This window comes from Pelmatolapia mariae, linkage group LG6, assembly GCF_036321145.2.
Source record: "Pelmatolapia mariae isolate MD_Pm_ZW linkage group LG6, Pm_UMD_F_2, whole genome shotgun sequence".
Lineage (NCBI taxonomy): Eukaryota > Metazoa > Chordata > Actinopteri > Cichliformes > Cichlidae > Pelmatolapia > Pelmatolapia mariae.
In genome coordinates, this window is record NC_086232.1 from 2,793,383 (window position 1) to 2,809,727 (window position 16,345).

The 16,345-nt window shown below is 41.8% G+C and overlaps 1 protein-coding gene across 7 annotated transcripts in view; it reads right to left on the reverse strand.

Moving 5' to 3' along the window:
• The window catches only part of tenm3 (teneurin transmembrane protein 3), a 266,186-nt gene that overhangs the window by 48,779 nt on the left and 201,062 nt on the right, over positions 1 to 16,345 (reverse strand). For 5 of the 7 annotated variants that reach the window (XM_063475647.1, XM_063475644.1, XM_063475645.1 and 2 more), the window contains 5 exons: positions 15,637 to 15,780; positions 10,212 to 10,283; positions 8,792 to 8,969; positions 5,888 to 5,908; positions 142 to 266 (listed from right to left, as the gene is read on the reverse strand). In XM_063475647.1, the coding sequence (XP_063331717.1) occupies positions 142 to 266; positions 5,888 to 5,908; positions 8,792 to 8,969; positions 10,212 to 10,283; positions 15,637 to 15,780 (540 nt within the window). The remainder of the gene's footprint in view (positions 1 to 141; positions 267 to 5,887; positions 5,909 to 8,791; positions 8,970 to 10,211; positions 10,284 to 15,636; positions 15,781 to 16,345) is intronic. The other 2 variants (XM_063475648.1, XM_063475646.1) reach the window with 1 other exon arrangement.

Sequence of the window (16,345 nt, forward strand, 5' to 3'; positions counted from 1 at the left end):
ACACTAAGCATTACCCAGAGAAAGGTAAAAAGCTGCAGATTCACTGGAGTCTCGTATGACAACACTGTCTTTTAACTACATTCATAACAGGAAGTAAAAATAAGTGCTTTCAGTTTTTGTCAGAACAATGCTGATGCTTACTGATGAGGTCACGGGCACCGCTGAGCATTTTGGGGCGGTAAATCCGTCGTGAATTAGTGTCGGACACATACAGCTGCCCTGTTACTGGGTCAGTGGCTAAGTAGTACCGATGAGCAGGGTTGTTGCTGTGGAGCGCAGTGAAGGGGAACAAATAAGAAAGACAGAAGAAAACTCATTAGAATGTTAGACATCTGTGTAACATCCCTGATAAGTTATCAGCTATAACACATTTAGTATCCAAACAAATCCAACTGTTATGTTTCCTTTCACAAGGTAAATCAAATGGGTGGACAGATAAAGATCAAACTGTGCAAGTCTACAACTTCTGAGGAGTGAAAAATGAATTTTTATTTCATTACACAAGAGGAAAAGTTACAGAAAAGCAGGGAAAAGCTGTCCACTGCTGCTGAAATGACACTGACGCTGAGCAACTGCAAGACAGCATGCTAACAACAAGCTGGTTAAAGAATCACTAATCAGTCTGTCAGGCTTTAGCCTCAGGTTTTTGCTGTTTACTGGTTAATACATAATAATGTATTAACCAGTAAACCACCACCCCGGTCCCCATCTTTCAGAAGGGGTCCGGAGGGTGTGTTCCAACTACAGGGGGATCACACTCCTCAGCCTCCCTGGGAAAGTCTATGCCAGGATGCTGGAAAGGAGAGTTTGTCCGCTAGTCGAACCTCAGATACAGGAGGAACAATGCAGTTTTCGTCCTGGTTGTTGAACACTGGACCAGCTCTTTATCCTCTCAAGGATACTTGAGGGTGCATGGGAGTTTGCCCAACCAGTCTACATGTGTTTTGTGGACTTGGAGAAGGCATTCGACCGTGTCCCTCGGGGTGTCCTGTGGGAGGTGCTGCGGGAGTATGGGGTGTCTGGCCCATTGCTACGGGCCATTCAATCCCTGTACAACCGTTGCAAGAGCTTGGTTCGCATTGTCGGCAATAAGTCGGACTCGCTCCCGGTGGGTGATGGGCTCCGCCAGGGCTGCCCTTTGTCACTGATTCTGTTCATAATTTTTCTGGACAGGATTTCTAGGCACAGCCAAGTGGCGGAGGGCTTTCACTTCGGTGGCCTCAGAATCTCATCTCTGCTTTTTGCAGATGATGTGGTTCTGTTGGCTTCATCGGGTGATGGCCTCCAGCTCTCACTGGAACAGTTCGCAGCCGAGTGTGAAGCAGCGGGAATGAGAATCAGCACCTCCAAATCTGAGGCCATGGTACTCAGCCAGAAATGGGGGGGAGTGCCCACTCCGTGTCGGGAATGAGTTCCTGCCCCAAGTGGAGGAGTTTAAGTATCTCGGGGTCTTGTTCGCGAGTGATGGGAGAAGGGATCCGGAGATCGACAGACGGATTGGTGCTGCGGCCGCAGTGATGCGGATGCTGCACCGGTCCGTCGTGGTGAAGAGGGAGCGGAGTGTAAAAGCGAAGCTCTCAATTTACCGGTCGATCTACGTCCCTACCCTCACCTATGGCCATGAGCTGTGGGTAGTGACCGAAAGAACGAGATCGCGAATACAAGCGGCGGAAATGAGCTTCCTCCGAAGGGTGGCTGGCCTCTCCCTTAGAGATAGGGTGAGAAGTTCGGCCATCCAGGAGGGGCTCAGAGTAGAGCCGCTGATCGTCCACATCGAAAGGAGCCAGCTGAGGTGGTTCGGGCATCTGACAAGGATGCCTCCTGTTTGTCTCCTGGGTGAGGTGTTCCGGGCATGTCCCACCGGGAGGAGGCCCTGGGGCAGACCCAGGACACGCTGGAGAGATTATATCTCTCGGCTGGCCTGGGAACGCCTTGGTGTTCCCCCGGATAAGCTGGAGGAGGTGGCTGGGGAGAGGGAGGTCTGGGCTTCTCTGCTTAGGCTGCTGCCCCCGCGACCCGGCCCCAGATAAAGCGGAAGAAGATGGATGGATGGATGGATGGATGGATGGATGGACATAATAATGCACTTCAGGCCAGCCTGTGCAGTAAGGCAAAAATATATGTAATGAGTACTGTAACAAACAGCTTCATGCAGGAAGTAAATAAATAACCTAATAGATATAAAAAAAGGAGAAAAGGTGAAATCCAAAAGGCTTCTATGAAGCGGGGGACAGTTTAACCAAATGGTTAACTTTAACTTTCCAGTAGAATTCGCAGCATGAGTTCAGTTAAATGCTTGCGCTCCATTGTGAGGACAACGTGGAAATGAAGCAGACTTTCTGCAGGAGTTGTTAGTGTTTGGGTCAGTGTTGCTATGCTGTAACTAGTGTGTGCACTTATATGTATGTGCAGTCTCTGAGATTTAAGTGCAGGTGTGATATATGTATGTGAGAAAGTGTGTTTATGTGGAGAGAACATGAAACGTCTGTGTGGAGAGAACTAACCTGCTCAAAAGAAAAAAAGAAGACCTTAAACAACAGGAAAAACCCCAAACTGAAACATACTGGATGTCTAGACTGATCTGGACTGGGGAATGATTAATGTGTAGGAATGAAAAGATACAGATTTGATGGAAATGAACCTACAGAGGGCTCCATTCAAAGAAACCCTGAAAGTGGAAAAATTATGCAGCAACTCATAATCGTCTGTATCGCCCCAATGCGCTTGTATGCATGCCTGACAATATCAGGGTGTGCTCCTAATGAGAAGTTGGATGATGTCCTGGGTTATCTCCTCCCAGATCTGGATCAGGGCATCACCAAGCTCCTGGGATGATTAAATGATTTTACAGGTGCTGACATTTAATCTTTATGTAGAAAAACTGGAATAAAACTGAAATGTTCTAAAGATTAAAGGCAACACAAATGACTTCGTCTTTGGTTTCAGGGAGGGCAAAACAGCTAATGAAACTCATGAATCACCCGACCTGGTCTGTCTGTCAAAATCTAAAATGAAGTCAGCTTCTTTCCATCTGTCTGACTGACTCTTTATGCTAATTGAACACAATGACATCCTGATGATCTAACGTCTCGAAAATGAACCCAGTTTCTCTTCCTTAGCTTTATCACCCAATGTGCTACCAGGAACTCTTGTTCTCTACAGACTCCTCTTACTCATGTTTTCCTTTTTGAAATGTCAGTTTCCATCATTATTATTTGTATTAACACTCACAGTACAGTGTGTAATATGATACTGTCAAAGCTGACGGGCAGGGAAAAAGAAAATAGGAGACAGAAAATAATGAAAGGATAGAGCACAAGTGAAAAGTGCAATGGGCTGTGAACTGATACACCTGTAATGAAAAGAACAGAAAAAAGCAGAAAACAACAGAGAAATCATTTCAATGTTTAAGTGATGTGTTTTCACAAAGTGCCTGTTTTTGTGAGCAGTGTGGAATTTGAGCAGTGTGGGCCACGAACTTACGCCCCCGCCCCCAGATAGGTTAGTTGGTGTTGTGACTTTTCTCCTTTTTTCTCTTATTAATACAGTGACATTGCCATTGCCTCGTGTTAAGACTTGTAAAAAAAAAAAGCCCATTAAGCTCTCATTCAGCTCTATTTATTGCTCCCACACCCTCCTCTAGACCTCATAATGGGGACTTAACGATTTGGAAGACATTGAAACAGCTGTGTTAATGGTTCTGATAGATGTGTGTTGCTGCATGGCTGCTTATTGCTTAGCTTTGGTGTATTTGGTAAACTCTCTCGACATGTAGCTCAGTTTCCTTCAGACGCTATTTTTTTATTTTGCCTTTGTTACGTCAGAAGTCATACAGGTGGAGACTTTTCCAGCCTTAGACCAGTAAAGGTTTGCCTTCAAAGAGGCTTCAAGTGTGCTGCTCTCCAGAAGCTAAGGCTATGGTTTGTTTGGGGAGAGCTGGGGAGAGATTCAGTTGCATTGTTATTCATTGTTTAGCTTGCAATGCTATTAATTTGCTTCTGACCTAAAAGTCGCTTTGTGTTTGGTTGGATGGTTACTTTGCTGGGATCAGCTGTAATTCATTTTGAAAGAGGAGGAAAATATATTCAAGAACAAATCAGAGAACCTATTGTGGGTATGGACATGCTGAGGATGCTGGAGAAGTACATTTTAGCTGACTTCTCACTGCAACAAACAGCATTGACAGGATCGACCCAGGGAAAGACAACTTTCATAGATTTTTGGATCATCCAAATTAATAGGCAGAACATGTGGGTTCATTGCAACAAAGTCTTTAATGATAGAAATAATTTGACAAAGAACTGCGTGGTATAAAGAGCTAAGTGCTTGAATGATGTGATCCCTTATTGAGGTCCTCCTGATGTAAAGGCAGCATTACTGTAGCTGAGTCCTATAATAATAATTGTAATTCTTGGTTTATTCTTTAGATGTTGGTTGGCAGATTTTAAAATTGATCGCTATTGCAAAGTCTGCATCACAGCAGCTCTCACTACCCTCTTGTAAACCTTTCCTTTCACTCTTGCTGCTCTCCATCAGTCACAAATCACCCAGACACTTGTCTCCACCCACTCCACCCTGCATGCTCTGCCTTCTTCTCAGACATCCTCTCACTCTTCATGATTGTGTTAGCAGTCTTGTTAAAAAGTTTTCTACTCTCTCTCCTAGACCTCTCCATACCTCCACAGGTATGTCACCTGGACCAGCCGCCTCTGCACTCTTACTCCCCTTCATAGCTGCCCTCACTTCCTCCTTACTAATCCTCTGTCCTCCTCTCTCTCATATTCTACAATCATCAGATCCTCATAGTACTCCTTCCATCTTCTCAACAGACTAATGGTAATTTGTCTTTAATCACGTTGCAACACAGTGCCTCTGTCTAGCCAATCAATGCAACAAAAATATAGATATTTTTAATTTAAAGCAATGTAAAATATTGCATTGTAATTATAATTTCTTTATAAATGTCATGATTAAGTATTGTGTAATGGTTTTTTGTAAATAAAAGTTTAAAGTTCCAAACTGTAATGCAACTCTTTACCACTAGGGAGCAGATAGTGAGTGAGCAAAGTGTCCACCATGGCTTACACACTCACACACGCCTCACGCCTTTGAGGCAACTACTACTTTGATTTGCACATGTTATGCAAATTAACAATACAAATGTATCATTATTGTTTTTGCCATTGGGAAGACCAAAACAGGCAATCCATTCATCCACTCGAAATCCAAAGTGTAATTAACTAAATATCATCTTATATGAATAATTAGTGTCATACAGATAAGGGAAAAAGAGCAAGAAATGTGGTACAAAGAAAATTTAATGTTACTATGCCCTACATGGTAACATTTATTGTTAAAGGTAATATGAAGTCAGCATAAAGTATTTCTGTATTTGCACATGTAGCACTACACCTTGGATGAATTCAAAGAGGATGACGGATATCCACACCGTCTGTACCCCCCCCCCCTCGCAAATGCTCTCCTTGCAACCCCTCCTAGGGGCTGCCCCTATTGTGAGGATTGTGTGCTGTTCAGCAGATTGGAGAAGAATAGACTCGATTTCATGTTTACACTTTTTAAAATTCGAAAGTTTAACAACCAAGCAGGATAAAAAAAAAACAAGATGAGTGCGTCTCATTTTGGTGGTAGATGCCAGGACTTCTCTCCCAAATTTTCATTCTCTATTCTCTCTGATGAGAGCGATCATTGTTGTATTCATTCAATCATTCGGTTCCCAGAATACTTTATTTGGTGAGTAAAATGTAACTGTGATTGAAATGAGAACAAAAACAAGCAGCAGACCCAAAAGCAAAGTAAAATCTGGTGCAAAAAGCGATTTGTGGAACGAAAAGAAGTTACAGGTTGAAGAAGGATTAGTCACACTTACCTATGCCTGAAATCTTTGTTTCTTTGAAAAAAAAAAGCCAGAAAACCCAAGAAAGCAGAGAGAAACAAGTTAGTTACCAGATTGATGCCCGGCTGCTATTACAATTAAATCTCTAGGGGAAAAATACTACAGCATAAGCAACAGTTAGGATGGGAAATATGTCTTATGGAAATCAGTATAAAAGAGATGTGAGTCTAAAACATGGCTGTTTTCCACTATGTTGTTAGTTCTTCATTAGTTAGCTAACATGAATGTTAGCTAATGTAATTCTATTAGCAGAAACCAACCAACCCAGTGACATCGTGGCACTCAACATGTTCTAAAACTTTGACTTTAAACACCTGTTTCTTAAATCCAGACAGTGTTAAACCTGTTTGAAAGTAGGGCTCCATGGTGTAAATTAGCATTACATTATATTATGTTAGCATTGCAATTAGCATTAAATGTAGTATTACATTTCTACTTTAAGTACTCTTAAATCAGGTCATTTTGACAAATCACTGGGTCCTGTTTTGTTTTACATCAGCTGATGAATACATTTACAGTTACCAGGCAAAGCTGGATCAAATGGTTTGGCAACGCTTTCTTGAAAAAGGACTGTCAGTTCTGTGGGTAAGACCTTGGGCTGTGTCCAAACTAAGGGGCTACATCCTTCGAAGGCCACGAAGACCGGAAGTGCAAGGCTGTTAAATTGGACGGTCTGCCTAGCAACCACCACATAAGCAGCTACAGCTGTGGTGGACGGCATGTTCGATAGAAATACATAAAATATTTATGTCATATGTTTGACTTTTATCTGAGAAAACTGTTGTTTCATCTGCGTGTGCTGTATCTGGGAGAACATTACAACCATGCGCTGAGCCAACAATGCTAACTTTAGCTAGCAAACTAGTTTGCTACTGTAGTTCATGAGGCTAGCCTCATTTCATTTTGATGGTGCAAATGTAAAAGGATTACATTCGATTTTACTATATATACAGCTTGTGCATTTTTTGAAAAAAAAGAAAGAAGAAGAAGCAAAGCTCAGTGGTGGTATTTAACTCACCAGCTTTAGCATTTCAGTTCAAATTCAAGGTATGCATTTCTGTTTCATATCATTTATACCTGTGTGACTTTCTAACATACAAATATTAATATACAGTGACCACTGCCTGGAAGCTTTAGTTATATTTAAGGGCAATATGCCAAAAATAAACTAAAAGATTTGATCCTTGCGTGTTTCAGAAAAAATGGAAGACAAACTGATGCAGTAAATATTCTTTTATTGATGAGAAAACTGTGCAATTTAAGATGTTGAAGATATGAGAGCATTAAACAGGCTGATGTTTGTGTGAGAGGCTCTAACAGGAGAGAGATGATACAGAAACATCACATCCTTATAAAATACTGACACACTGTATGAATGGACAACTTTTCACAGCTCTTTGAACTCTTTATTTAAATGAGCTGCATACGTTTCCCAGTGAAACCAGCACAATACCACTGTGATAAAAACAATATTTTAACTAAATATGTTCTGGATAAAACAAATTGTTATCAAAGGTGTCCGTGGTTCCCTTTACTGTTCCTTCTTTCCCTGTCAGATCCTGTCCTGCAGGATAAACAGAAGGAGTGGTTCCCTGTATGCAGCTGTTACAGTTTGTGTTGGAGATACTTCTGCAAATGCAGGAAGCAAATATCAAGAAACTGTTTAAATATTTCCACCAGTCCCTCAGCTACAGAGAACGGCTGCCTGTTCTCCCCCTGTTCTCCTCTGCATCTCTCAGCTGCTGCTGGCTCCTTTTTCTCCTCCTCTTCCTCACACACTGCTCCTGGTGTCTCATCAGGGGTGGAGAGCCTCACCCCGTCTCCTCTCACCTTCTCAGTCTCTCCTGACTCTGGACACTTGCAGAAGGAAATCAACCATGGCAGTTAACAACTGAAGCAAAAAATTTTATCAAATATCTGTTAACGTTCAGATGAAAATGCAGTTTTCTAACAGATTCACATGGACATAGTTTATGTATTTAAATCAGAGAAATAAAAAACTGAGAGAAAATGGAAACAGGACTTACGATCCTGCAGAGTGTTGGTCTTTATAACAAGGGTGATGTGCTCAGGTTGTTTGATATAAGCATGGGAAAAACATGGAGGACTTCTCCATCTACTGTCAGTCTCATTATTAGTGTCTCAATACAGGCTGAGATCTCCTCTAACTCTAAACCACAACGTGGTTGAGTCTGTGTCGTCACCACAGTTCAGGGGCCACATGTTTGGTCCCCATAAACACACTTGGCTTAAAGAGTGAACCGTCTGCTCGGTTTATGCTAAAACCTTTAAGTACGCTGGGCACCGCCAAGCAGACCCAACTTCAGTAAAAAAACTAACTAGCCAGAGCTTGTATGGCCTGAGCTGCGTTAAGAGGCGATATCACTGATGTCACGTAACTTAGCCAAAGGTTAGTTGAATTTAACATTTGAAGACTTTTCAATATGTTAACATTTGTTCTGCTGCATATTTCAGTGAGATAAAAACCCAGTACTTACTTTTAAAAGTTTATTTCTGGACCGCTTCGCTTCGACTGTTCGCCATTTTCTCCAAACAATTTCTTCAACCTTTGATTCGCAATGAATCCTGGGATAGGGTAGGCCACGAAGGATACACCATCCTTAAAATCTGGGGAAAATGAGGACGCACTTGTGGGCTGCATTTGGAGCAGCCTTCGAATTTGGACAGCCTACAAACGCGGCCTCTGAAGGATGCAGCCTCTGAAGGATGCAGCCTCTGAAGGATGCAGCCTCTGAAGGATGCAGCCTCTGAAGGATGCAGCCTCTGAATTTGGACACAGCCTTTATCTCTGTGAAACCAGGAAATGTATTCTCTGGATTAGGTTTCCAAAAGCAGCAGTGGCTCTCCCCTCCTTACCTTAGCTCCATGACACTGGTAACATTCCCAGAGGGAAAGATTCTTCTGATGTAGTTGAAGTCGCCAACAAAAATGCTGCCGTCTGCTCCACATGCCAGAGCCAAGGGCGCCAGCAGCTTGTTGCCCTCTGCCTGCCCATTACAGCTGGGGCACGAGATGCTGCGGCGACGACCGTTTCCTAGGAGAGGAAGTTAAAATTCATTTTTCCATATATGAACCAGCAGCTGGTTAAGATCCAGTTGGGGTGGATTCACTAATTTCCAAGAGAACAGCTTTTTATAATAGAAGGAATGTCATTGATTTTCATTCCGGTGGAAGCCGGAGTATGAGGAGGAAACCCATACTGATGGCCACAGATATGAAACAGGAACCCTTTTTGCTGTGAGGAGATGCTAACCAGTGCATCACCATGCTGCCACCATGTGGCTCGTTGAACTCATGCATCGATCACAGCAACTAGTTTACAAAAACTTATTATTGTATTCAGGTTGACTCGAAGGTGGCAACTATGTTTTTACTGCAACATGTGCTTCATTGAATTGATTATCCTTTATATTTAAATCTTTAATGACCAGTTTACATTTATTTGGGATTGTCATTAATCTACATGGAGTGAAAAATATATAAATTGACTCAGATAAATACACAAATCTATTAATATGTTTTTCTGAAGGTTCTAGCATGAATTCTATTGAAAAGGCCGTTGCCTATTAACTTCTCATTAGTGACATCTCGCACTTGTCAGCATAAAAAGATTTGTTTCACCTTGGACTGACAAACACACAACAATGGGAAAGTCCAGAAAACTTAAAGTTAAGTATTACACAAAAGTGGACAAAATATTGGACAAGTACCAAATCCTTCAACTTGACTGCAAATCAACAACTAGAAGTCTGAAAATACAAACATGAAAACGGGTTTTGTAATAAAGCAGTTCATGTATCCAAAGCTCTGACCTCAGTACTACTGACATTTGTAAAGACAGCTTTGTGACAGAAAATCAACTAATTTAGATCAATGCTACCAGTTATGTCAAGAGCGGTCAAATATCCAGGTGTAACACTGCCATCAGCTTGCTGCTGAGTACTAACGCTGTCAGGTCAAAGTGCAACGTGCTAAGGGAGGTTTTATCAAATATCAGTGATTGTGTATGTATATGTTCCAGCTTTGACGTTCTGTGGAGAAGTGCTGTACAATCATTCCATCAAGATAAACAAAATCATTTCAAAGACTTAATTCAAAAGAAATGACCATGAAACCATGATGAGTTACGTAAACTTCTGACCACAAATGTATGTAACAGAAAACAATTAAAGTACAGGCCACCTCTAAAGGAAATGTGCAGTCAGCATGCAGTGACCAGCACTGATTATGTGTGTGCATGCTCAAACAAACTGGGACGCTTTTATTCTATACTTACCCATGATGCTGTTGATGACGGGTGGCTGCTGGGAAATGAAGACATTCTCACCGTTGCCTTTGTACAGTATACCTGGAAACGAGATGGATAAAGCATTGAAGGAAAGTGTCTGTGTGTAAATACAGGGATGCTTCAATCAGCCTGGTTCATCTATCAGACTGTTTTCATATAAAATTAGACCTTCAGTCACCTGTTAAGTTCATGTACTATTTTTACAGTACTGTCCAAATAAAGTTCAACTAAAACTTCTATAAATCGACCCAGCCACGTCTGAACTTTGGTAGCCAGCGCCTGAGGCACACAATTTTAAGGGAGGACATTGTTTAAACTGAGGTGTAATATTTTAGGTTGGTAGAAACAATGAAGGATGACAGAGGAGAGAAAGCAGAGTAAGAACGATGAGGGGTAGGCCGGCTGGCTTTTGAGGAGGTTGATGAGGAAAGATGAAAAGATCAACAGAGGAGAGATGCACTTGTTCTTCAAAGTAAGACATCAAAGTCGCCTCCTGTAGTGAACTGAATTATTAAAACTGCCACTTTCTTGGAACCCACTTCATCTGATCTTTCTTTCTTATTTTATGCTTGGATGCAAAGCAAACAGAGATTTTAAAAAAAGACAGGCTACATTTGATGGACGCGGAGCATACATACAGTTAGTAGGGCTGGGCCATATCATACCGTTCACAGTAACACCGGTATAATGTCGGGCAACGATAAGAAAATGAAATATGGCGATAGAATATGGGTAAAATGTGCATGCGCTGTGCACATGGCAGAAAAAGCATGGCGGCGACAGAGAATGAGAAGGGTGAAAGCGGGTCGTTGAATGAAACGATGAACCAGAACTGGTTTGTAAAAATGCTGCAACTTCAGTGGTGTGGAACTGGTTTAGCTTTCGTCCGTCAGATACACAACAAAGCACTATTTTTGGTAGCGCATGCTAGCGGGCCGTCGTTATTACCGTGTTGTTTGGAAAATACGGCACACTTAAAATCAATCCTTTGATTTTTCTGAAAATCGACAGTGCCCCTTATAATCCCGTGGGCCTTATGTATGAATTCTGGTTGTGTTTACTGACCTCGAAACGATTTTATGTGCTACACGGCGCTCGAAAATCTGTCAAATGTTTCAGTACGACTTTGCTAAGTTACGAACCCGCACCGCTTGATGGATTGTCGGAGCATTACGGCTATCGTAGGCAGGAGCCTACATTGATGGTTTGGGTTTTTTTGCACTAATAAAGTTGTGGAGTTGTAAAGTGTTTCGTCTAGTGTCAATTATATCGTCAGTTATATCGTTATCGCAAATTTTCAAATGTATGTCGTGATAAATATTTTGGGTCATATCGCCCTGCTCTAATACAGCGTCTGGTTTCTTACTTTTTGGCAAATCTGTCACGCTTGTCAAATTTTAATAGAAGACAAAGAGAACCAGAGAAAATACAAAATGCAGTTTTTAAATGTCTTTTTTAATTTATTAATGCAAAAACGAACTAAACCCACCTGGCCCTATATGGGGAAGTAATTGGCCCCCTAAACCTAATAACTGGTTGTGTCACAGTGCGGACCCACGCGCAGACAAACAGAGGAACAGACGTTGGTTTAAACTGAAAGAGAGTCTTTACTTGGTGGCTGTACAAAATACTTCAAAGCAACAAACGAAGGGAGGAAGTGAAAACGCAAACAAAACCTAAACATTGAACAAAAGAACACAGAAGAATTGTAGGCGATGAACAGAAGGAAACACACAGTATATGAACACACACCGAGGGTAACGAGGAAAACAGGCAGGGAACACAGCTGTGAGTAATTAGACTCGCAAGACAAACAGAACACACTGACACAGGACACAGACTATCAAAATAAAACAGGAAATACATGAATGGAGAGACAAGGATGACAACAGGTAACACAAGAGAGGCACAGTAACATCTAAACACTAGAATCATTAACAAATAACCACAAACAAACTAAATCGATCAATATTCAGAATCACAAATCACTAGACTCCGTACCATGACACGCTGTGTCACTCTTAGCAGCAAAAACTACAAACAAACAAACAAACAAACAGCATTCCTTTATGAAAACCCAACTAAACCCCCGAATGATAAGTTAGAATGAGATCCAAAAACTGGAATTAAGTCTTTCTAATAGGAACACCTACCCGCAAACTAATTCCTGTGCAGTTTGACACTTCTCTAAGCACAACGTGACTTTAGAGATAAAAAATTCTCAATTTTGGAAAAACAGTGACTTGTGCTGTCCTGAGAAAAAGACTCAGGAGACCGCTAGTCTTCCTACATTAACCCAGATCAGTATATAAGTGGTATCAAAACATACCAATTGTGCTGCTTGTCTGCAATGCACAACTTAACTTTTCTGCCCTTGAATTACTATTACAGTTACGTTTATACTACTTTATTACTAAAAATATTTAAACCATTCCTTTAGGACAACAACTACAAGACACCATAAAAAACTCACTTAAAAGCATCTCTAGACCCAGCTGTCTTAGCTAATTATAGGCCAATCTCCAACCTTCCTTTCATATCAAACATCCTTGAAAGAGTAGTTGTCAAACAGCTAACAGATCATCTGCAGAGGAATGGCTTATTTAATAAATGGAGATGTATTTTAATATTGCAGGTTAATTTCCATTGCCATTTTAAGAAGGTGGCGTGTGTCGACCCTTCAAATGTCAAGAAATCCCAGCCAGCTGTTACTCCAGGTGTTACTCCAGGCTAAGTGGCTAATGCACTTCACCTCTGTCCTCCACACTATAACAGATGGCTCAAATTAACTTCTCAGTTTCTCTCTTCTACTCCACCTTTCATCAACTCTTCGGTGATGTTTCTGTCTTGGTTGGTTTAATAAATGCTGAACTTCTTCTGTGGACTCCCTCCTTCTCACCTAATCTGAGGTAGTTTGTCAGGTATGTATGTGTGTGTATCCTAGTAGATACACCTGTGTCATCAAGTTCCAAATCATAGATGACTTCTTTCTTGAGTTATCACATTCTGAAGATCTTCGAAAAACTTGACCTTCAACCTTGATCTAAAAGTTGAAGTCACTGAAATTTGAACTCGTCTGATATGTTTAGTAGATGGTATCAATCGAGCTTTCTGTTGCATCTTTCTCGACTTGGATGTCTGCATCGCCCCCCGCGACCACCTGCCCGCCCGGCAGGTTGATGACAACACCCCATCAGTCATTTACCACTAAGGGATGAATAATCTCTTAGATTCTCTCAGATTAATCAAAAATAAGACAAATCTGGATGGATCAACTTAAGACACACAACTCCTGTACATCATGCTTTATTCATGTTCTCAGCTTGAGGTTGTTTCCAGTTTCTTTATATGCAATAGTATCATTATCACTCTGTTATATATGATCACACACACAGGGGAATTCACCTTTCATAATATCACCTTTCTTTGACAAATACAATCTTCCACTGTTTACCATATGCACTTTGAACATATCTTATGTATACACTGTTTACAAGGAAAATGGTGCATTAATGTTAGTTAATGTAACTACTTAAAGTTTAATGTAGACTGTAAACTGCAAATATTAACAGAATCCACTGATTTGCAAATCATTTAACTGCAAATAGCACAAAGACAAGAATTCAGGTGAAGTCATATTGCTTTGTTTTTAACTAAATGATCAGACCGTCATGATCCGGGGGTATGTCTGGAAAACTCATTCAGGCACCTGAGTTCCTTGGTCTCCACCCCTGGGCGGAGCCATCAGCTCTCCTGCAGTCCCTCACACCAGAAGCTGATTCTGGGTAATCGGGTTGAGGATTTAAGCTCTACGCAGAATGTCCTTCGCCGCCAGTTTGTCAATGACCTCACGTTGGTATTCCGTTTTCCTATGCCACAGTTCACCTGGACCTTCCTTGCCGCTTACCTTCAGCTTCAGCTCTCCTCGGACTACCTCTCCATTCTGGAAAATACCGTGAACCTCACCTGCCTGCCCTCCTATCACCACCCCGCAGTGGAACTCAGGTCAGCCAGTCTTTGCCATTACTCACCTGGATTCTCACCGCCTGTCCCTCAAAGCCAAACTCACCCTGGCTACAAGTAAGTCACATCAGTCGTACTCCACTTCCCCAAGTGTCCTTAACCTCGCCACCTTCCTAACCCCGTTCTCTTCTCTTCTCAGACGTACCCGCTTCGTTCCAGTTGCACCTGTTAAGTCCCAGTTTTCCCTTACTGACCCACGGCCACGTCACTACGCCACCCACGCCCTCCTCTACACTTTGCTCCGAATTACACTCTGTTGTCTTATATAAACACTGTAAAACGTACTCGCTGTCTCTGTTGTGGTTCTCTGTGCTGCTGTGACACACACTGGCACCAGAATAGAGTTTTAACCTTAATGCAGGTATGAGGACCTGTCAGATCTGTTACCATCATTGTACTAATGTTCAGTTGAATATGAGGCTTTGGTTCAAACGACTGTCACATGCTCATGTCTGCTGTCGTATAGTCTGTGATCCATTTATAACTCGGTTTCTTATGTTTACTCAATCTAAGACATAAAATGAATCGTGGGAGCATTCCTCATTGGCAGGGCTTAAGTCAGTATTCACTAAACAAGTGTGCTTCTTGCAAATATAACATAAATATTGCCCATTCCACGAGAGCACATCTACAGCTGAACTATGAATAAAACACTGGAGCAGTGTTGGATTCTCAGACAAATAATTATTCATGCAGTGTGTTTGGTCTCAAAGAGACTGCACTGCAGTTCTGTCCCTCCAGATACAGAGTCACACCCACGGAGAGCAGAACACATGTTGCCAGATATCACAAATCACACTTGCTAATAGACACACTCTTTTTCATACACACACATATACACTGAATGGGGTGAGGAGGTGTTGAAAGCCCAGGAGGACCGCAAGGAGAGAAGGTGAATAGCAATGTGATGGATAGGGTGACAGACAGAGTTCAGCGAGGGAGGGAGCTGCCGGAGAGGGGTGGTGTGAAGGGCATAAGGATGAAAAGCCTTTAAAAATGTATTTTATAAACATATGCTTTAAGGGATCGTTGCATCTTAACAAGACAAATTCAGCACAAAGCTACAAAAATGTGGCTGGCTAATGCTGCTGTCTACTCATTTGGACTTTGCATGCATCATATTCAAACCAGTCAATTAAAATATAGACAGCCGACAGCCCAGAGCAACCGCTACCTTCATTACAAATGATCAGATTTGATTGGTGAGTAGCGAGTAAGAATTAGACTCCAAATTCCAACAAATGATTTTTCCCTACTCTCTTGACTAAAGCCTGCATGAACAACATTAATATTAGTAGGACTGTTTTCTTTTACAGTGTGGAGATGATTTCAGTATTGTCACATATTGCTGTGTATAGTTCAGTAACGCTGAATATAATGTATAACCTACCATTCTGTACGTCCAGGATGTGATGCTTATCCAGTGTCCATCCTCCCACGTTGGAAGCATCCAACTCATAGCCCTGTAGAACAGCCGTCCTCTTCTCCCACAGGATAAGATCCAGGCAGGACTCGTATTCAAAACCTACAGACACTGTTAGACACAGAGTTTCAGGTAAGTCCACATATTTAATCCTTTCCTTTGTACATTTTCAAACCAAACAGGAAAGCCTGTGCAATTCTGAACAAAGAACCCGGGTCTATACACGATGAGCCACAGTGACCCTCACATTTGTTTGCTTTTGCAACATGCAGTGACTCCTGATGTTGGTTCACTGAGAGCCTTCATGTTTAGGTCACACACACATACACACACACACACACACGCACACACACACACACACACACACACACACACACACACACACACACACACACACACACACACACACACACACACACCAAGTGCATTTTCCACCATCTCCATTGTATGAACTATTAGCCACTACAGCTGAGTATGTATAGAAAGCTTTTTAGTGCTACTTCCTTAGCACCATCACGTGCTATGATATTACACATTTGAAATACAAGACTGGCGCCAGAGCCCCTGTAACATCAGCTTTCTCAGATACACTATCAGTCAAAAGTTTGGACACAGCCTCTCATTTAAAGGTTTTTCTTTATTTTCTATTTGATTGTAGATTCCTACTGACAGCATC